Source organism: Eriocheir sinensis, chromosome 37 (genome assembly GCF_024679095.1).
Source record: "Eriocheir sinensis breed Jianghai 21 chromosome 37, ASM2467909v1, whole genome shotgun sequence".
Lineage (NCBI taxonomy): Eukaryota > Metazoa > Arthropoda > Malacostraca > Decapoda > Varunidae > Eriocheir > Eriocheir sinensis.
The window spans coordinates 12,982,513-13,003,115 of record NC_066545.1 but is presented as its reverse complement, the minus strand read 5'-3'; the positions used below and the strand labels follow the sequence as shown (position 1 = coordinate 13,003,115).

The following is a 20,603-nucleotide window of genomic DNA, read 5'->3' as shown; positions in this document are numbered from 1 at the left end:
AGGGCCCCCCCCTCAGAAACTATGGCCCGGAATTATAAAGGGGAGCCCCGGTATTGTATCAGCAAAGAACCGCCGGCTGTTCAACAAGGCTTACAACAACAAGAGAGAGAGAGAGAGAGGCCCCTTTCTTTTCCAGCTTGAGCAAACCCTTCCATCCAACAGTAAGTCATGAGTGAGAGGGTGAGGGAGAGCAATGAGGAGGGGAAGAGGGAAAGAAATCAATGAAGGGGGAGGGGGTAAATTAGGAGGAGATGAAATCGAAATAGAAAGGGGAGAAGAGGGAGAGGTAGGACCGAGGGGAGAAGAGGGAGAGGAGAGGAAAGTAGGGAGGCTGGGGAGAGGAGAAAGGGGGAAAAAGAAGGGGAGGAGGGGAAAAAGGAACGAGAGGAAGTGAGGGAGTTTGGGGAGGGAAAAGGGAACGAGAGGGAGTGAGTTTGGGGAGGAAAAAGAGGGGAGAAGGGAACGAGGGACAGGACTGAGGGGAAAGAGGAAAGGAGTTAGGGAGGCTGAGGAGAGGAAAAAGAAGGGGAGAAGGGGGAGTCTGGGGAGGAAAAAATGCAGAAAAAAATATGAATGAAAAGACAAGAGCAATAAAGGAAAGCGTAAAACAAGAAAAGAGAAAAGAGAAAAAAAAGAACAATATAGGCTACTTAAAATAGAGAAAACATTAAAAAAATAAAAAATAAAAAAACTCATGATGCAGAAAAAAATATGAGAGTAAAAGCAAAAGAAATAAAAGAAAGTATAACAAAGTAGAAGAAAAAAAAACAGGTCTCTTTAAAACAGAGAAAACATTAAAAAAAACTCATGACGCAGAAAGAATATGAGAGTAAAACAAAATAAATAAAATAAAGTATAACATAGAAAGAAGAAGAAAAAAAAAAAAAAAGAAATCGAGAGTGGGTTTGTTTACCTCCCTGAAGAAGAGGAAGAGGAAGAGGAGAAGAAGGACTTCCCGGCTGGTGGGTTTCTTTTCCCTCTCCCCGGGCCTCTCCTGCCTTATTAGCCCACGCCACACACCTGTACACTCCCATTACACCTGCCAGCAAGGCCCAGGTGTCAGCCCAGGCCGTGTGCACCTGTGTGGCGGGGTGTAGCCGGGGGTGTTGCGACACAGGTGGACTGATGTAACCTGTGTGTGTGTTTGTTGGTTGGTTAGTCAAGAGGAGGGCGACTTCCGGTGGTGTTTCCTTGGTGCTTCCTTTATTTGTGTCTTTTGTTCCTTCTATTCTTCCCTTGTCTTCTTTCATATCCCTCCCCCTCCCTTTCCTTTTCCCTCTCACTGTGTTTTCCAGGTGTTTTTGTCATTTTGGTTAAGATTTGTAAGATCAACATGCTCATATGTCACCCACTAAGGGGGGCAAACCCCCTTCCCATTAAGAAATTCATATAAATTCACCTGCCCTTTAGTGCCACTAAGGACAAGGGGGGCAAAGCCCCCCGTTGGTAAGAGCCCATTGGAAGTTATGTGGTGAACCTGGAGGGATTATATATCTGCTGCAGGACGTTGTGGGCTGCTCTGCTGTCTGTAAGTGCACGGGTTCCCGCACAGCTGTTTTGATAGTTTCACTTTTTCCTAAAGTTGTCCAGCAGGTTTAAAGGTTAGTAGAATCCTATATGGCAACAGAGGAGCAGTTGGTTACATTGGAGGCAAGATGTTAGTTCATTAAGAAAACCAATCTTTATTGTAATTTGATTTGTAGTTTTACTTTTTCCTTCTATCACCCATTAAAAAATATCGTGATATTTTTTTTTTCAGGTTTGAAGCAGTGTTGCAGGAGGGATGTCGGGTGTGGTGGCAGGTGTGTGGTGTCGCAGCGCCCTGGACCCCACATTGCTGCTGGCTTTGCGACACAGCTGGCCCGGGGTGGGTGATGGACTCTGTTTTCCACTTAGCCTACTGTCACTCCAAAAGCTTATCATCCCATCCCTCAGTGTTCTTTACTAAAGTATTTTGTTCACCAAGTTTTGTGCACCATTCCAAGAGTTTACGCACATCAAAAAAACACTGCTTTGAAAATTTGAGAATAAATATGAAATACATCATGTTAAAAGTTAAATTATTATGCTTTTTTATGGCTGGATTTCATTTTTATACCTCTACTCAAGTTTTCCAGTGTGAATATTTCCTAATTCAAATAGTAATGGAATGGAACATCTATTTATTTATTTATTTATTTATTTATTTATTTGTTTATTTATTTATTTTATTTATTTATTTATTTTTTTTTTACGTTTTCGCCCGTAGCACCAGTAGGCCTTCTTCAGAGGCCTGGTGGTCGGCCCAGTAAAACTTTCTAAGAAGTCCGCCTCCCCCTCCACCACTCCAGCCCCCCCCTACCCCCCAAGACAAGCCTGGGGAACCGGGGTTTGGGGGGGAAGCCAAAATCACTGAAAAATGGGCTTCCAAAATTCCCCTAGAAAAATCCCTTAATGAAGGAAAATTCCCTAGTCTCAAAAGTAAGGAAAGTACTAACTTTATAACCTAACAGCCCCCCTCGCCCCCCTGCTAACCAAGGGGGGCTGCATCCCCCTCTGGACCCCCCCACATGTATGATGTGCCGGAAAATCGTTTTTTTTTTTTTTTTTTGGTTTTTTTTTGGTGGGGAGCAGATTATTTTAAACTCCTGTAACCAAACTTTACGACCTGCTAACGAGGGGGCTTCGCTCCCCTCGACCCCCCTCCTAACCAAGGGGGGCTGTGCCCCCCCTGTACCCCCCCCATGTAGGGAATTTTCCTTCATTTAGGGATTTTTCTAGGAAAATTTTGGAAGCGGGGGGGGGTCCAGGGGTCACCCACCGAAAACAAAAACCCACGATTTTCCAGCGTATCATACATGTGGGGGGTGCCCCCCTTGGTTAGCAGGGGAGTGAGGGAGGCTGTTAGGTTATAAAGTTGGGACTTTCCTTACTTTCGAGACGGGAATTTTCCTTCATTTAGGGATTTTTCTAGGGAAATTTTGGAAGCCCATTTTTCAGTGATTTTGGCTTCCCCCCCAAACCCCGGTTCCCCAGGGTTGTCTTAGGGGGTAGGGGGGGCTGGAGTGGCGGAGGGGGAGGCGGACTTCTTATAAAGTATTACCGTCGGCCCAAACCTGTCATGGCACAGGCAATTTTTTTTATTGTGGTGCCATTTTTGCTGTCTTGAAGTTTGAAATGTTAATAGGGTGACATGCCCAACTTGTTTGAGTACAGAAGCTTCATTGACTAATCCAAGTATCTACTTGGCTAGTTTTGATAAGCAGGAGAGACAATGGGGCACCCAACCCCCCGTGCAATTGTCTACATCAGTCTTCTTTTACAGTACCATTTCTTTCTCCCTCAAAGACTTGTCTGAGGGCGGGAGGCAGGCGGGGGTTGGCGACTGCTGCCTGGGCACCACGAGGCTACCCACACCACCTGGAGAGATGTTTGCTCCACCCAAGACTTACTTATGTCAGAGGTGAGAGAGAGAGAGAGAGAGAGAGAGAGAGAGAGAGAGAGAGAGAGAGAGAGAGAGAGAGACCAATCAGTAGAGGGATGAAGGAAAGAAAGGGTCATTGTAAAGGAATTCCCTCTGAACATCACTGGATGGAGCAAGACAAGCAAGCAGATAGACAGACAAACAGATAGATATATAGACAGACAGTAAAAAATGGAATAAAACTTCAATAGTAGACACAATAATGTAAATTTTGACCATTATTGATAAAAAGCAGAAGTATATATTATATTTCTGTTTAGCTTCCAACAGTTATATAGTTAATGTCCTCTGCAGAGTGGTGGAGAGGCCAGCATGGGGGGGGAGGGTCGACGGAGGTCACACCGACACCACCAGCAGCGGCGGCCACAAAGCTCCCGCAGGGCTCAGGGACGGCGGTGACCCCAAGACTCAAGCCACCATCCATGTCAGAGATGAGTAGACTCTTCGCCCTGGCCAAGCCGGAACGATGGACCCTTGCATGTGAGTGTGTGTGTGTGTGTGTGTACAGTTGAGAACAAAATATCCATTCACCTAACTCCTAAGCATGTGATTGGCTAGTCTCTCTCTGCAGTAAGCTTCATGCCACTCCCACTAGTTCAATCCTCAACAGCTTTGTATTAAATTCGGCGCCATATGACCCAGCAGTTGCAGTGCCAAGATTAATGCTCCAATAATCATCATCCTCTTCTCCCACAGATGCCATTGGTCTCCTCACAGTCTCCAGCAGCATCACCATGGCCGTTCCCTTCGCCCTGGGCCACGTCATTGACCTCATCTACACAGCCGGTGGTGTTGACGCTAGTGGCGGTGAGAGCCTCAAGCGGGTGTGTGTGCTTCTTTCGGGTGTGTTCCTCACAGGCGCTGCTGCTAACTTTGGCCGGGTGTACCTCATGAATATTGCAGGTGTGTGTGTGTGGGGGGGGGTATTTACCTAGTAGTAGCATACAGGGCCTGAGCTACATGTATGGTCCAGTCTCAGTCTCTATACTTGTTCAACTGACATACATACACTCTGCCACTATCTCCTCTTGTGTCAGTCCATTTCAAGCATCTATACATCCTCCTTCACTCCTGTTACCCACCAGTATTATGTTGCCGGTTTTCTTTATCACTCTGTTGGTGTAAAAACAAATGAGTGTTCGCTTTGTAATTCTTCCCGTCTCCTCCTCTCACCTCCCTTGCTCTCCCTCTCTCATTCACTACCCTTCTTCCTCTCTCAACCACCACTCTTCTCCCTCTCACTCACCACCCCTTGCTCCCTCTCATTCACCACCCTTCTCTCCCTCTCTCATTCACCACCACAGGGCAGCGCATCACCAAGTCCCTGAGAGTGGCGGTGTTCTCCTCCATTATGCACCAGGAGACGGGATTCTTCGACAACACAAAGACCGGCGAGCTTGTCAACAGGCTCTCCGCCGACACTGCCCTTGTCTCCCAGGCCGTCACTTCCAACATATCCGACGGTCTCAGGTCCTCCGTCATGGCGCTGGCTGGTGTGGGCATGATGGTAAGGACTGAGCGGGTAGTAGCGGTAGTTTTAAGGTCAGGTATAAAGTACAAGATGTTGCTGTGAATGGGGAATGAGAGACAGATGAGGCAAACATGGATGTATGGTTTCTTATGTCTGTTTTGCCCCCTCACAGTTCTACATGTCCCCTGAGTTGGCCATGGTAGGGTTGTCCATCGTACCACCCGTGGCTCTCTCAGCGGTGTTCTACGGGAGATATGTCAAGAATATTACGAGGAAAGTGCAGGTGCGTGCGTGTATGTGTGTGTGTGTGTTTGTGTTTTCTTCTTTTTCTTTTACTTCTTCCTTTTTTTCTTCTACTTCTTCTCCCTCTTCTTCTTTTGCTTCTACTTCTTTTTCTTCTTCATCTTTTTCTCCTACTACTTCTTTTTACCTGTATTGCTTTGTATCACTTTGTAGGTCCTCAAAAAAAATAAATAAATAAATAAAATAAAACCCTTCACCCACCCACAGGACACACTCGCGGCAGCAACACAAGTGGCCGAGGAGCGAATAAGCAACATCCGCACCGTGCGCTCCTTCGCGGGTGAGATGGGGGAGGTGGAGCGCTACCGGAGGAGGGTGGATGAGGTGCTGCGGATGACCTACCGGGAGGCCTTCGCTCGGGGGGTGTTCTTTGGCCTGGTGAGTGGATGAAGCGGATGAGGTGGATGAGGATGATAGGGTAAAAGGGAAGAGAAAGACACCCTCCATTCTCTTTTTTTTCCCCCATCTTTAATTCATTCCCCATTTCCTGTTGATAGGTATAGGAGAAATGGGTGACAGAAGAGGGAAGGATGAGTGGAGAAGGAATATGATAAATGGGGGAGGGAGGGAGAATAATGGGAGAAGAAGCAAAGAGGAGAAAGGAAGGAAAACAGGAAATATCTGTGAGAAAGAAAAATGTAGAAGCAAAGGGACAAAGGAAATTTAGAGTTGAATAGGTTGAGGGAAAGGTTGAGCGATGGGTGTGAAAGGTGGAGTGAGGTGAGGGTCATGATTTAAAACTAACTGAAATCCAAAACTGACCTCGCTTTTGACCATGCATTTCTACTTTCTTTAAAGGAGCAGTGATTATCAGGATTTGTTTTATTTTACTTTATTTTTATTTATTTTTGTATTTACAGTAAAGGAGACATATCAAGGGCTTAAAAAAAAACAATAGTAGGCTTTTTTTCCCTTTTTAGTTTTGCCCTTGAACTACCTCCTTTATTGTACGTAAAAAAAAAATTGTCCCCCCTTCCATGTACGTACCAATCACCATTTTCTCCCCAGACTGGACTCAGCGGCAACATCATCATCCTGTCGGTGCTATACTATGGGAGCGGGCTGGTGGCGGAGTCAGCGTTAAGTGTGGGCCAGCTCTCCTCCTTCCTTCTGTACGCCGCGTATGTTGGCATTTCACTAGGAGGCCTGTCGGGCTTCTACTCCGAGATGAATCGCGGCCTCGGGGCTTCCACTAGACTGTTCCAGCTCATCGACCGCAAGCCTGAGATGCCTGTTCTTGGGGGTGAGTCCTTATGGGGTTGTTTGGGGGTAGGGAGTGGTGTAACAGGGGTTGTATAAGATGGGAGAATTTTTTGAGAATTGAGAACCTTTTGTAATTGAATATACTACATAATAATTTTTTGTGGCATCTTCTACTGCCTTTATATACGAGTAGCATTTATGTGCTTTCTGTTATGCTTGTTACGTTTTCTGTTATGTTTTATATTATTTTTTATTATGTTTTATGTTATGTTATGTTTTCATTGTCCCATGTTATTTTTTGTCATGTTTTTGTTAGGTTTCATTTACCATAAAAAAGGAGTGCTCGCAGTATTGATTTTTTTTGTGTGTATGTGTGTGTTTGTGTGCGTGTGTGCTGACTTATATGTCTGTCGGGATGTTTACCCTCTCCGCCATCACCCTCCAGGCATCCGTCTTGACTCGGCTACCTTTCGTGGTGATGTCCAGTTCTCAGGGGTCAGCTTCGCCTACCCGAGCCGGCCCGACACACCCATCTTCAGGAGCCTTGACCTCAGCGTGCCTGCAGGTGAGTGGCAGCAGTAGGAAATAAATCCGCAGAAGCAGTATCCTCTCACGTCTACAGTTGTCCCTTAACATTTGCAGGGAGGCGAAAAATTCCTCAAAGTAAAAATTTGGGGTACTCACGAATTTTCTTGTGCCAAACAGGATTGGTTGGTGCGTTTCCTGCCAATACCATTCTGTACAGTGCTAGATTTAACTTTTTTTTAATAGTTTGTACCAATTATAATGATTCAGGATAGGTTGGTGCAATTCCTCGCAATACCATCTTGTGCTGTGCTAGTTTTAACCTTTTTCACAGCTTTAGTGCCAATCATAATGTTTCCAAAGATATTACTCCTCATACATCTTCATTTACTTCCATCATCCTCCGATTTAGAAACAGAGATATAACATTTCTTCCCCCCTACCCCAGGCAGTGTGGTGGCAGTGGTGGGGTCCAGCGGATCGGGGAAGAGTACCATCGGGTCACTGCTGCTACGTCTCTATGACCCCCAGGCTGGCCAGGTCACGGTGGATGGAGTGCCAGTGACCCAGCTTGACCCATCGTGGCTCAGAGCTAACATTGGAGCTGTCAGTCAGGTAGGTAGGGCTGGCTAAATTACACACACACAAAAAAAACTACATATAAATAAAGATAAGTAGTGCTTGCGGTGTGAGTAGAATGGATGGAATGAGTAATGAAAGTGTGTACGAACGTTTTGGAATGTGTCACAGGGGTGAAGGGAAGAAGTGTTGAGTGGTGGAAGAAGTGAAGTGACAGACTTTAAAGTGGTTTGGCCACATGGAGTGAATGGAGGAGAGTAAGATGACCAGAAGGGTGTATGTGAGTGAGATAGAGGAAGGGAATGCTAGAGGAGTGAAATGGAAGGATAGGGTGCAAGAGTATGTTAGGGAGAGGGGGTAAAGATCCTTGAGAAACTTTGAGCAGACAAGGAGGGAGTGTCTGGATAGAGAAAGTTGGAAGCTCTTCTGCCATGGCCATCCCCTGGTGGGAGCTCCTAAGAGCAGGCGTCGATGAAATGAATGAATGAATAAGTAAAATACATAAAAAAATTGCTCTCTTTCTGTGTTCCATTCGATTGACACCACCTTCAATCGTTTTCTTACCAGGGGCTGTGTGAGGGTCTTTTTATTGCAGATTGTGTTGTGACCTTTGTATTCTTTTCTGTAATAATCCAAAACAATAAAATACCGCACATATTATTTTCATCCTCGGTGTAAGGCTGTCGAGTGGGTAGTTCCTGTTTATCGTGGACACATTGGAATGATATAGTTAGCTTTTTTTTTTTTTTTTTTTTTTTTCTCCCCCCTTGAGCCACTTCCCCTGCTGTAAAAAAGAAAAAAAAAAAAAAGTAAATAAATCATGTTCTACTTCAACTCAGGAACCCATGCTCTTCTCCACCACCATCCGGGAGAACCTGCTGTATGGCGTGGCGGACCCAGAGGCAGTGACGGATGAGGAGCTCCTGTCCGCCGTCCGCCAAGCCAACGCTCTGCCCTTCATCCAGTCCTTCCCTGAGGGCCTCGACACGCTGGTGGGGGAGAGGGGCATCATGCTCTCCGGGGGCCAGAAGCAGCGGATAGCGATAGCCAGGGCACTGATCACCAACCCTCGGATACTGCTGCTGGATGAGGCGACCAGGTGTGTGTGTGTGTGTGTGTGTGTGTGTGTTTTACAGCAAGGAGAGGCAGGTCAAGGGCAATAAACAAAAACAACAATAAAAATCATTGGAAAGAATATTACTAAAAATTTTTTCGCTACAAAAAATATTACTAAAAAATCATTGCTACAAAAAATATTATTAAAAATATCATCACTACAAAAAATATTATACCTATACTAAAAAAAATGATCGCTACAAAAAATATTACAAAAAAAATCATCGCTACAAAAAACGTCATTAAAAAATCATCGCTACAAAAAATATTACTGAAAAAAATTGGTTCTTCAGAAAGTAATAATGACCCAAAATATCAAGACTGCAAAAAAATATTAGAGTAAAATAAATATTTCTTTGTGGGAGCAGCGCCTTGGATGCCGAGAGTGAGAGTCTGGTGCAGGAGGCGCTGGAGAGGCTGATGGAGGGGCGCACCGTCATCACCATCGCCCATCGGCTCTCTACCATCAAGTAAGGAACAGTGGCGATGCATGCGTCCCCGTCTGTTGTGCCATCCTTTGCTCCTCCATCGTGTTTGGCATAGACCATCATTCCATAATTATGTTTCATTCTGTTGTTCTTAGCCTGTCAAAATAGCTTCATCATCAGTCTTTCACTGTTTTCTTTAGTAGTGTGTTTCTGATAGCACTAATTAACCCAGTAGCTGCGGGGATCATGTTTCTTAACGGTTCCTCTAAGCGAGAAAAATGAGAAAAAATCATCACTCACACAAACCATTTCATAATATATATCAAAGCATTTCTGATCAGTTTATGTATCATCTATTTTGGTGGGTTTATATCATGGCACAAAATTGGCCTGTCACTGCTACCGGGTTAAATGTCAAAATAGCTTCATCATCAATCTTTCACTGTTTTCTTGAGTAGTGTTTTTCTAATAGCACTAATTAAAGCAGTGTGTGTGTGTGTGTGTGTAGAGAGTAGCAGACATTCCCAAACAAGACTGCACATGTTTCCAGGAATGCCAGCCAGATAGCCGTGTTGGACAAGGGGGCCGTGGTGGAGTTGGGGTCCTACTCGCAGCTCATGGCTCATCCGGGGGGAATATTCTACAAGCTGGTGGAGCGGCAGACCATCACCAGCTGAGACCAATGAGAACGTTCCGTCTTTTGTTCTTCCTAGTGTCAGCCAGGCCACTCTGGGAACACTCAGGTTAGATAGAGGTGTGAGGTGTGGAGTCTGAAAGCTGTGAATGGTGGGGGTACATGAGGTGTTGTGTGTGGGTGTGGGTGTGCGTCTGCTCATGAATAGCCTGTGTGGTGCGATAGCTGCTGACATTGTGCTGTTGGAGTGTCTATAAAGAGAGAAACATCACTCCCCATTAAGTGGAAGGGTAGAGTATTAGAGTATCAGGAAGAGGGGAAAGGCTGGGAAAATGAAAGTGGAGGTTCTGCTTCAACGAGTCTCTTGAGGGAGATCCAAAGAGAAGGGTTAGAGTAGAGAATGGAGGTGATAAAGATCTTGCCACAGAAAGAGAGGGAGGTGATCAGAATCAAGTGATAAAAAATAGCAGGACCAAATGGATACAAATTTTAGAAGTGTTGTGCAAATACTAGTACTTAATTATTTTTCGGTGATGGTTGTGCAACGGTATCGTGAGAATAATTACGTACATATAATTATAATGATTGGTGTCCCCAAATTGTGGGCCACCAAGTTAATGGGACAATTCCTGTCATGATATTACTTACAGGCTCAGGGACTAACCTGTTGACTAATAACTACCAGACTTGCCCGACTGTTTCCCTATTCACCTCTCTTCAACACCTGCTTCTCCTCCCTCCTCACTCACCCTTCATGGCTAACACCTCACCGTTAACAGCATACGATATACTCAAGACTAGGCATTTACGTATTATCATTGTTACAAGCAGGAAATATATTGTGATGATGTAGAGAGCGAGACATTTTGATGCGCTCTCTGGTTTGTGATTGAATGTAAATAACCAGATACATATTTTTCCTAATCTGCATCAAGCCACAGTGAAGCGTTCCCGTGGCTCAATAAACAGACCATACCGGTATTAGAGAGTGTGTTGCAGATTAACAAGAACAAATATATGCAATGTAATAGGAACATAAATGCATAAATCACATACACACAACATAACACACACACACACATCTTGCCATTTCATCAAAGAAGCCGTTGTTTTGTAATATTTAATTTTCTTTAGTGAAGGTTGTGAAAGTAAAAGGGGCACTCTTTCAAATACAAAATAAGGCATGTACACAAACTTCTGCAAGAGACAGGAGTAGACTATCATAAGTTTTGTATTCTTGAATATATGCAGCAAACTCATGCCTTATTCAGACTGACTTATTATGCACAATTCATGACACCAGTAGTCAAACACTTAGGTGGGTATTTACCTTTTTGTGTTCTTTGCATGCTCCTTGATGTGATTTCTTGTTGATGCATTGGCTATAATTATGTAGATGATTATTCCCTTCTGTTTCTTTAGTTATGATGTGTTCATGCCTAGGTTTTATTTATTTCTTTGTAGGATACTCTGCATAAAGTGCACATCTTACATATGAATTAAAGTAGATGTTTATAAAACATCAGCTACTTAGGTCTGGCAGGGTGGTAGTTGATGCACCTGACCCACGGCTGTGACTAAAGTCTAGGCATTGTGGCCTTGCTGGGCGTGCAGTGGGGCAGCGGTGGCATCACTGGTGCAATGAATGAGTTTGGTTGTGGTGAGCCTGACTCAAATTTCACATAAAGACATTTCAGGTGATGTTCCTCTGAAGGATAAAATAACATCAACCTCGGTGAAGATGAAGAATTTAAACAGCCAATTCATTCTTAAATATTGAGTAACAATCTCCCACTTTTAGAGCACTGCACATCACAAATGATGGTGCATATACACATGGCAGCTCAAGTCATTGTAAAATACGAGGCACAATCTGTTTGGAGCTGTTGTTTCTAATTTAAATTAATTGTTGATGAGTTTATAACTTTTCAAAATTTGCTTTAAGGAAGAGCCACATAAATATGGCCTAAAACTTTTATGCTTTAATTTATTACAATTTTCAGAAAGTCAAGTAGACCTGATCATTTAAAATTATTGGAAAATGTTAGTTCTGTTTTTATATGTTTAAACCAATCACAATGCTTTTTAAGTGCATTTCACACACACACACACACACACACACACACACACACACACACTTACTCACAGTTGTACATCATTGTACACTTCCCTTCCTGCCTCTTTCTTTCACACATGCCTCAGTCCTATCAGTCTATCTTATCAATGACTTCCTATACTCCCCTTCAGAGACCATCCACCCTTCAGTATGACTAATAAACTATCTATTCACAAACTCATTGTTCTTTTTGTGGACTTTTCTATGTATTATAAGAATAATCACAGACAAGAGCATAGAATATATTAGGAAAATTTATTGACAGTAGCACACTAAACAAAGATGTCTCAGAATGAAACATTTTTGAACCATGTAGTATTAGAGTACACTGAAGAGACAGCAGACATAATACATGGATATTTTAGTGTGTATGTGTGTGTGTGTGTGTGTGTGTTTTGCATGTTTTTAAGTTTACCATACACCCTGTTGTTGTTGTTATTGTTGTATTTATTTAGTTATTTATGCATTTTGTTTGTTTTTGTAGTAGCTTTATGGTAGCTTGGTTATGGGTTTGCCCAGAGGAGGCTTTGAAGGCACCAGCTGCATAGCGGAGGGGAGGAAAGAAAGTTTGTCTTGTAAGACCACGTATGATTGTTGTCTTTTGCTTGCTGTCGGAGGTGCTTATACGTATAGACCTGACATACCCTTTTGGCTCATTATCTCAAGAAATAATTTGTTACATTTTCCATATTTTTCCCATCAAAACAGAGCCTAAAACTCAGCAATGTCTGAAGGATAAGTGTTTGACTGACATTCTTGTACGTATTCAAAATATAGCTATGTGATGTAGTGGTTAGCTCGCCTAGCCATAAATCTGCAGGCCGTGGTCAGTCAGCACCTCCGGCTCACCCAGCTGTTCATCTTCCCTTTTGGGGTGGTTGATAAATAGGTACCTGGGGGAAGGTAAAGTGGCAAATTGGATGTCACACTGGCTCAGTGTCCCAGAGTAGAGGTCTTACCCACCACGGGCCCAAGGTTCAATGAGACTGAGATGAACACTGTGGCCAGCTTTGCGTATGTACCCAAATTTACCTCTGCCTTGAGGGAAGGAGTGGTGTGAGGCTGATAATTTATAATTTATGTTCACCTCTTGCTGCAATCATAATTTTATATTTATACAAAACCAGTGACATTCTTCCATTCTTAGTAGTGGCAAATAGAATTACTGTTAAGAGTCTTTTGAGCAGTGAGCCAGCAAGGGAGTGGTAGGTGTTATTAGAGGACACTGACAGCTGAAATATAAAGGCCATACCATCCACTTGAAGCAATTGGGAAACATTCACCTAATCAATACTCACCATTTCCATGAGCACTCACAGCAGGAAAAAAATATAGTCTGGAAAATTGAGCAGAGGTACAAAATGAATTAGTATTGTCAAAGTAACACTTGATTATTGAACCTCATTTTGACTATCATTCATATACTTCACCTCAATTTTCCAGAGTAGTTTCTTTTAATATAAGTACTAATTGGAATGATGTGCACAGATTGGGAAACACACTCTTCCAAAGCTTAGATTTTACTGGCATTCCTGCAGACTGAAAACCACTCACCCAACCTTCATCTTACCCTCTTGGTGTCTCTCTACCTGCTATTTCTTCTTTGTGTCTGTCTGTCTGCCTCCTGGTCTGAACTCTACATTAGCAAAACAGACTTATTTACAGACAAGGTGGCAGGATAATAGGCAGACTCTCATGCACAATAAAAGCTAATGATGGTCTTTATACACAGCTGACAAGACATGAAAAGAACATAATACTGAAGACCAAAAGAATTGTTTATTTAAGAAAAATGTATAATAGCTATTTTTCCCGATGGATATATAGTATATTGTAGGTGCGAGTAAATGAGATGTATACATTCTTTATATTGGTAAAATAAACATAGTTGATGATTGTAGCTTTTGTATCATCTAATGTGGTATTTTTATCTCACAGTGATTCTGTATTTCTTTTCTACTTTTCTTTAAGTAGTTTATAGTCCTTGAAGTGCTTGGTCGACGGCTACTTTTGATATTACTGATAAGAGTTGGAATTGGCATACTTAAATATATATATAAAAAAAAAAGTCCACATGAAAATGACAGCATACACAAAATCCTACACATGTATACACTGTTATTGGAGTCGGCGTCAAGGCCTCGGGTTGCGGAGTGCTTATACTGTACACGATTTTCAGTCTTGTTCAGTGTACTATATTCACCAAACAATTTATCCCTTAAGCCCCCCCGCCCCATCCCTGCACCTGTTACTAATTGGCTGAGGATACTTTTCTTGACTTGATGGAAAATATTACCTAAATCATGAAAATACTCAGATGTAAAAAAAAGGTACACGTAAGTTTGCACTACCCTGGAGAGAGGCTTAAGGGAGAAGCTGCATGACAGTGACTGATGTGTGTGTGTTCTTACCTAATTGTATTTTCACAGGATTGAGTCAAGCTCGTTTTGTCCCGTCTTTTGACATCAATTCATCATATGTGTGTGTGTGTGCTTACAGAACTTTGCATTCCTCTACCATGTACAAAACATTCAGACAGGGTGTAAGGAAGGTTTACCCACAATTAATGAAAACAGGAATACAAAATTGCCATGTATGAAGGGCATGAAAGTAACAATATGACACTGCTGGCCAAGGCGTCCGGTGCCGGGCCCAGGCAGTGAAGAAGGGTACAAACAGGATAACACCACATGCATCACCTCGGAACACATGTAGGGGAGCCAACACTCCGGAGAACGTTACAAAAGGGAGTGTAAGTTGCATTACTGGCACTGCCTTATTCTTACTTTACCTTACGCCTGAATGAGACTGTCACAGAGCAGTCATGGTCACTAACCCAGAGTGAGATGGAGTCTATCAGACCCCAGAAGGAAAGGGTTGGGGTGACTGTCGTCTTGGTAATGGGGGGGGTGGATGGGGAAGAGACGAAGCTGTGGGAGTGAGGGGTGGGGCATCACTTGGTCTTTGGCTCAAAGAGCGAGGAGAAGGCCTTGGGCACGAAGGGCAGCATGTCCGTGGTGAGGGTGCCGCGCCCCCGCTGGGTGTAGGCAAGGTTGGCGGCGCGGCGGGTGAGGGCACACGCCCCCCAGCCCGCCAGCACGGTGGGCGGGTACAGGGGCGGCTCCCGCGTGGCTGCTGCGGTGCCATAGGCCCAGTAGAGGAGGATGGCCGCGGCGCCGCTCAGCACGTCGCCCTGGCCGCCGCAGCGACGCGGGGAGCCTGCCACTTCGCAGTGCACTATGCTGTCCCCGCTGGCGATGACGTCAACGGCGCCCTTGCACGCGATGGTGACGCCCAGCCGTTTCGCCACCTGCTGCACGTGCTCTGCGGTCACGCCCTCCGCCCGCATGTCAGCCTTCATCACGGCACGGTACAGCCGGGCGAACTCCACCTTGTTGGGCGTCAGCAGGGCGTTGGAGTAGCCCTGAATAGTGTCGTAGTTCTCGTTGAGGTAGAAGAGCGCGTCGGCGTCCAGCACAAGCAGCAGTTGGCGGTCCTTGGCGGCCTCGAGCACGTGGCCCAGCGTGGCGAAGGTCTGCGGGCGTCGGCCGAGGCCGGGGCCCAGCACGAGGGCATGCAGGCGCGGCAGCCACTCCTCCAACTCCGTGAGGGGATCGGTGGCATCCAGCAGCGGGTGCACGATCAGCTCCGGCGAATACGTCTTGAGGGGAATAGCGGCGTCCCGGTGGCAGAACACGTGGGCCAGGTCGGCACCGATGCGCAGGGCCGCCATGGCACAGTAGAAAGGCGCGCCTGTGTACTCCAGCGAACCGCCCATGATGCCGATGCGTCCCGCCTGACCCTTGTGGGCGGCAGGCGTGAGGGGCGGCACCACCCCGGACACCAAGCCCGCGAGACCCGGGAACTGCGGCCCGTTAGCGGACATTCTGCGGACCGCGCCCACACACCTGCAACAATACGTCACCTGAGAAACACACACGTAAACACGCCACCTGTCACACACCTACAGGAACGACACCACAAGCCCAAGAACGCCCTTGAGTGTTTAATGCGTCCCTCACACCTCCGCTGTAGGGAGGCTGCAGGAGGGTGTGTGGCAGGGGGCGTTCCTGTGCGGGGAAAAGCTATATATACATCAGAGAGCGTGCGGCGGCCTGTTATCCAGAGCTGCGTGATTCTTTAATTAAGCCAACTCCAAATCTATACGTGGTGTGGATTCAAGGGGTTGAGGAAAATTATAATAAACTTTGGAGGCAATTAAATATGTGTGAACTACCATATGGAAGAGGACAATGCCATCAAAATATACCGAAAAATAAGCCGCTCAGTATTTATTTATCTAATCATGGCACTTCAGAGAGAGAGAGAGAGGGTTGAACGTGATAATGTTGAGCACAGGACGATTTCTCTCTCTCTCTCTCTCTCTCTCTCTCTCTCTCTCTCTCTCTCTCTCTCTCTGCTATTTTAACATCAGAATCAAGTGTCTCGATCCCCCCCTCCTACCCCTCCCGCCCTATTTTTGGGGAGCGGAGAAAGTGTGTAAACTCTCTACATACTATAGGACTGCTACTCTCCCCTCCCCACCATTACTCCCCTTCCCTTCCATCCCCTCCCCCTTCCTTCCCTTCCCCTCCATCCCCCTGCCACAACCCCTTTCCTTCCCCCTCACCATCTTCATTGCCATCTTCTCCCTCCACATCCTCTTCCGTTGCTTCCTCTCTCTCTCTCTCTCTCTCTCTCTCTCTCTCTCTCTCTCTCTCTCTGCTCATTATGTATCTGCATGCCAGTATAAGGGCACTAAATATAATGACTTGTAGCAGTAGTAGTAGTATAGTGGTGGTAGTAGTAGTAGTAGTAGTAGTAGTACGGTAAGAAGTAACAGCGAGAGACTAGACACAAAATGAGAGAGAGAGAGAGAGATAGAGAGGGGGGGGGGGGGTTGGCTTGATGACAACTATGCAGTGTGATGTTCCTGGATATCTACTACTGCTACTACTACTACAACTATTACTGCGACTACTACTACTACAACTATTACTGCGACTACTACTACTACTACTCTCTCTCTTTTTCTTTCTTTATTTTTACATCTTACATATTGCAATTGAATACATATATGTCGATGAGCGGGCAACGGCCCGCCGCTGGGGATACTCTCTCTCTCTCTCTCTCTCTCTCTCTCTCTCTCTCCACACACACACACACACACACACACACACGTCACTAAATACGGCCCTCCTTCCTCACATCTATTTTTTAAGCCTCAAATATTTATATGAAGTGGTAAAGGAATGCATTTTTTTTCTTCACCACCTGCCGCCCCCTCCCCTCCCCACCCCTTCCCTTCCACCCTGTCCTTTCCCACACCACCACCACCACCACCACACCGAGCTGCGGATCCAGTTACACATACCTTTCACCGCCACCGTATAACCACAAGCAGCTCGTCCTTCACCACCACCAACAACAATAACGACAACAATAACACCACAAAGTCATGCATAACTACATCATTAATACACCGTCCATCACCACACAATCTCCTTAATCACCACCATCACTCTCCCCCAACCCTCATCACCATATACCAAGTCAGCACAACACCATCATCTACATTCACAATCACGCTCATCACTTCATTATCACCGCATGTAAATGATGTTACAATCGCACACATCAAAACCACGAACCGTCATTCATCCAATATAAAACAAGATAGTGACGATAACTACACATCACTACACCGCACGTCAAACATCACCATCGCAACACCGGACTCTATCACCATCACCTCCCATAACATTACACTCAATTTCGCCACCTCAAAATAACACCACTATATCACATGGATCACCACACTCACCACAAGTCAACACCTCACCACCGCATTTTAAGATTAGGGAGGTGTTCAGCGTCACTTATCACCACCATATCATCACACTTTACCTGTCGATAATAGGGGAGGAAGGAAGGAGTCGGGGGGTCCACGGGCGGAAAAGTGAGCTGTGAGAGTAAGAGAGTTAGAGGTAAGAGGAGGAAGGAAGGAGAGTGGTGGCTGGCACTCTCCGATGCCCCACACACACTCACAGACAGCTCACTCCGGCTCTCAACCCCCCCTCCCCCTTTTCTCCCTCCCTCTTGTTCTCTCCCTCCCTCGCCTCTACCAACACAGCTGTGAATTCACGTCTTCGCACAACGCTTCACGCCTTCATCTGTGTCCTTACTTTCTCCACTCTTAATAATGAAAATAAACACGTAATATTATAACACATAACACTAAAAAATGGCTGCTCAGAGACTGTAGAAGCACAGGAATCAGCAGTATGGAAGAACAAGCAGCAGGAATGTTGAAGTCACACCCAGACGCAAGGATTGGGATGTGTTTCTTTGGCAAGGGTTGCTATTATACGGTTATTTATCAGTCTTTTGTTTTCTTTTCCCTCTCCATTTTCCTCTAACTTTTATGTTAAATTCTCTCTCTCTCTCTCTCTCTCTCTCTCTCTCTCTCTGCACCCAATCTCACACTCAATCGACTATCTTAATTAAATATGTAGTAATCTATTGTTTTGTTATCGTTTGCCTTCATTCCAATGTAAATTTCCTGTATTAAGGCTTTACTTACTAATTGCTGTATGCCTTCCTGCTATATATATATATATTTTTTTTATGCAGTGTGGAGTTTGTTGTAGGTATTTCTACACCACTGATAATTGTTGTAAGCTACTAAAGCGCTAGAACGAATATATCACGAAGGGGACTGCCTCCTCTCGATCGAAGCACATGAGAAATCTATCTATCCAGGATAAATATATTTTTTCCAACAACTCGCCCGGGATTCGAACCCGGGTCTTGAGGCGCGAAGCGCACTCTAGCGTCAAACCCAAGAGGTATATCCAAAGATTATATACTATAAGGATAGCTCACTGAAACGTCATCGATGACGTCATGACTGCGGTATGTCATCTAGTTCACTCACCCTGCTCTCACGGTATAAAATGTACTAGAAAACCCTTATTTATTCATATTCATGGTCAGATTTTGCGCTTTTTTTATTGCTAAGGATATGCAATCAAATTAGGCAGCTGTTGAGTTGGCAAACAGTACACAGCAACATAATTATTTGAGAAATATATTAGAAAAAAAGGTACCGATACACACTGCTGTCCACCACACATCGACGCTAACGTTCTCTCAAATTTCACCAACACCCACCCTCTACAACTTTACCGTTTACCGTTCACCGTTGATGAGGTTTCAGGCCCCGGTCCGCCGCCGTAGCAGCGCTCCACAGGGCCGCTAACATTATAACAGTAATATTAGCACCTAAAGTTGTCCTCAGTCCTCATATTTGTGAAGTCGGGTAACCAATCCTGTCATCAATATCGAGGCCTTTTCAACGTCTCAGGCCATTACACATATCATACAAATTGCGCTGCGTGTTGGAAATGATGGATGACCAAACCTGCGGCGTGGAACGTGGCTAAGTGGTTGACATGTCTAGCTACGGGCCCGAGTTCGAATCCCGGTCTCGACAGTCGGCGTGCAGCTTACCCAGCTGTTCATCCTCCCTTTCGGGTTGGTCGATAAATGAGTAACTGAGGAAAGTAGATTGTGGTAACCCGGATGTCACCCCTGCCCTGTGTCCCGGGGTGGTGGCATCTTAGTTCTTACACATCACAAGCTCAAGGGCCAATCAATGTGACAGAGATGTGAGCACGAGGCAACACACAACTATAGAGTATTCCCCAGACTTTACGCCGATCAGAGAGACAAAGCGCTAGTGAGAGAGAGAGAGAGAGAGAGAGAGAGAGAGAGAGAGAGAGAGTCGGGTCAGAAGTCATTGGTTGATGTTTACGCGTTCGCCGGTCTTATCGCATAGGGTTAATGTAGTGAATGGTTACATAAGGTCCTGAGGGTGACTGACGTAAGGGGAGTCCGAGGCCCTGAGGGTGAGCTACAAGGGAGAAAAAGTAGCAGACGGTGTCAAGAGACTCAAGAATTGGTACGTACTATCCACACGGATATCCCTTCTGTCCGAGTCCGAGAGCCCGAAACACGTAAGTTAACTCGCTTTCGTGTCGTATATGTTAACGTCCACCACCCTAAGTCCCTCACCTATCCCCGCTAAGTAAAGTCACAAATCGCCGCGAAAAGAGTGAGTTGTCGCAAAATTCGTTCGTGTTTTCGTAGCTGTTTTCCGGTGATTAACTCCACGTGAAAGAGAATTAGTGTTTCACCTAAAAATGCATAGTAGTCTGTCTGAAGTAGGCCGTGGCTGCTGAATATCATCCCCCATTTGGGCCCCCACGCACCCATACACAGCGCTACCGTATCGTGAACACAGGAATTAAAATGTCACAATCATGATAAGATATATTATTCTCGGCAATATGGTTAGCGTAGTGGCTGACAAAGTTTATCCTTCCAGGGGAACTTAGAGGTTGAATTTATCCATCTGTAGCACATAATAAACCCTCCAGTACCTATGTTAGTGGATGTCACGGTGATATTCACCTTAAACCCCGGAGGAAAATGTTGGAGGTGGAAATGGACCCGAGCAGCTGAGTTGTTGACGGCGATCAGCTGATGGCCACCGGGGGGAACATATGTGGTTCTCAGGGCGTCTTCAGTTTTTCCATCTGTTCCAAAGTGTAGCCATGAGGCAGTCTATTTAATTGTTTGTATTACTAAAATCCATCAAAAGAGGACTCAGTATTTTTATTGTAGACCATGAATTTAGAATAGTAAGACAAAACCGTGATTATACCGGTGCCATATTCTCGTCTAGCAACATTTCGCGGCTT

The 20,603-nt window shown here is 45.1% G+C and overlaps 2 protein-coding genes across 8 annotated transcripts; one reads left to right on the top strand and one right to left on the bottom strand.

Annotated features, from left to right (window-relative positions):
- Window positions 1-912: 912 nt before the first annotated feature.
- Window positions 913-13,734, top strand: LOC127008277 (ATP-binding cassette sub-family B member 10, mitochondrial-like). Of its 5 annotated transcripts, none has more exons than XM_050880073.1 (14): window positions 913-962; window positions 1,760-1,867; window positions 3,328-3,442; window positions 3,758-3,943; window positions 4,160-4,366; window positions 4,768-4,970; window positions 5,107-5,217; window positions 5,445-5,615; window positions 6,246-6,480; window positions 6,886-7,005; window positions 7,414-7,580; window positions 8,384-8,643; window positions 9,029-9,130; window positions 9,639-13,734. In XM_050880073.1, exons 2-14 carry the CDS (start codon window positions 1,784-1,786, stop codon window positions 9,763-9,765), a joined length of 2,088 nt encoding a protein of 695 aa, XP_050736030.1. In that variant the 5' UTR covers window positions 913-962; window positions 1,760-1,783; the 3' UTR covers window positions 9,766-13,734. The 5 variants fall into 5 exon arrangements, with proteins under 5 accessions (XP_050736030.1, XP_050736031.1, XP_050736033.1 ...); XM_050880074.1 differs by lacking the exon at window positions 913-962 and adding an exon at window positions 1,071-1,194; XM_050880076.1 differs by lacking the exon at window positions 913-962 and adding an exon at window positions 1,117-1,134.
- On the bottom strand, window positions 13,599-20,428 carry LOC127008279 (ATP-dependent (S)-NAD(P)H-hydrate dehydratase-like). 3 transcript variants are annotated; one of them, XM_050880081.1, is made up of 2 exons: window positions 20,314-20,428; window positions 13,599-15,746 (listed from the first exon to the last, which is right to left on the bottom strand). In XM_050880081.1, the coding sequence occupies exon 2, from the start codon at window positions 15,722-15,724 to the stop codon at window positions 14,792-14,794; it is 933 nt and encodes a 310-aa protein (XP_050736038.1). In that variant the 5' UTR covers window positions 15,725-15,746; window positions 20,314-20,428; the 3' UTR covers window positions 13,599-14,791. The 3 variants fall into 3 exon arrangements, with proteins under 3 accessions (XP_050736038.1, XP_050736037.1, XP_050736039.1); XM_050880080.1 differs by lacking the exon at window positions 20,314-20,428 and adding an exon at window positions 17,746-17,911; XM_050880082.1 differs by lacking the exon at window positions 20,314-20,428 and adding an exon at window positions 17,663-17,903.
- Window positions 20,429-20,603: the final 175 nt, after the last annotated feature.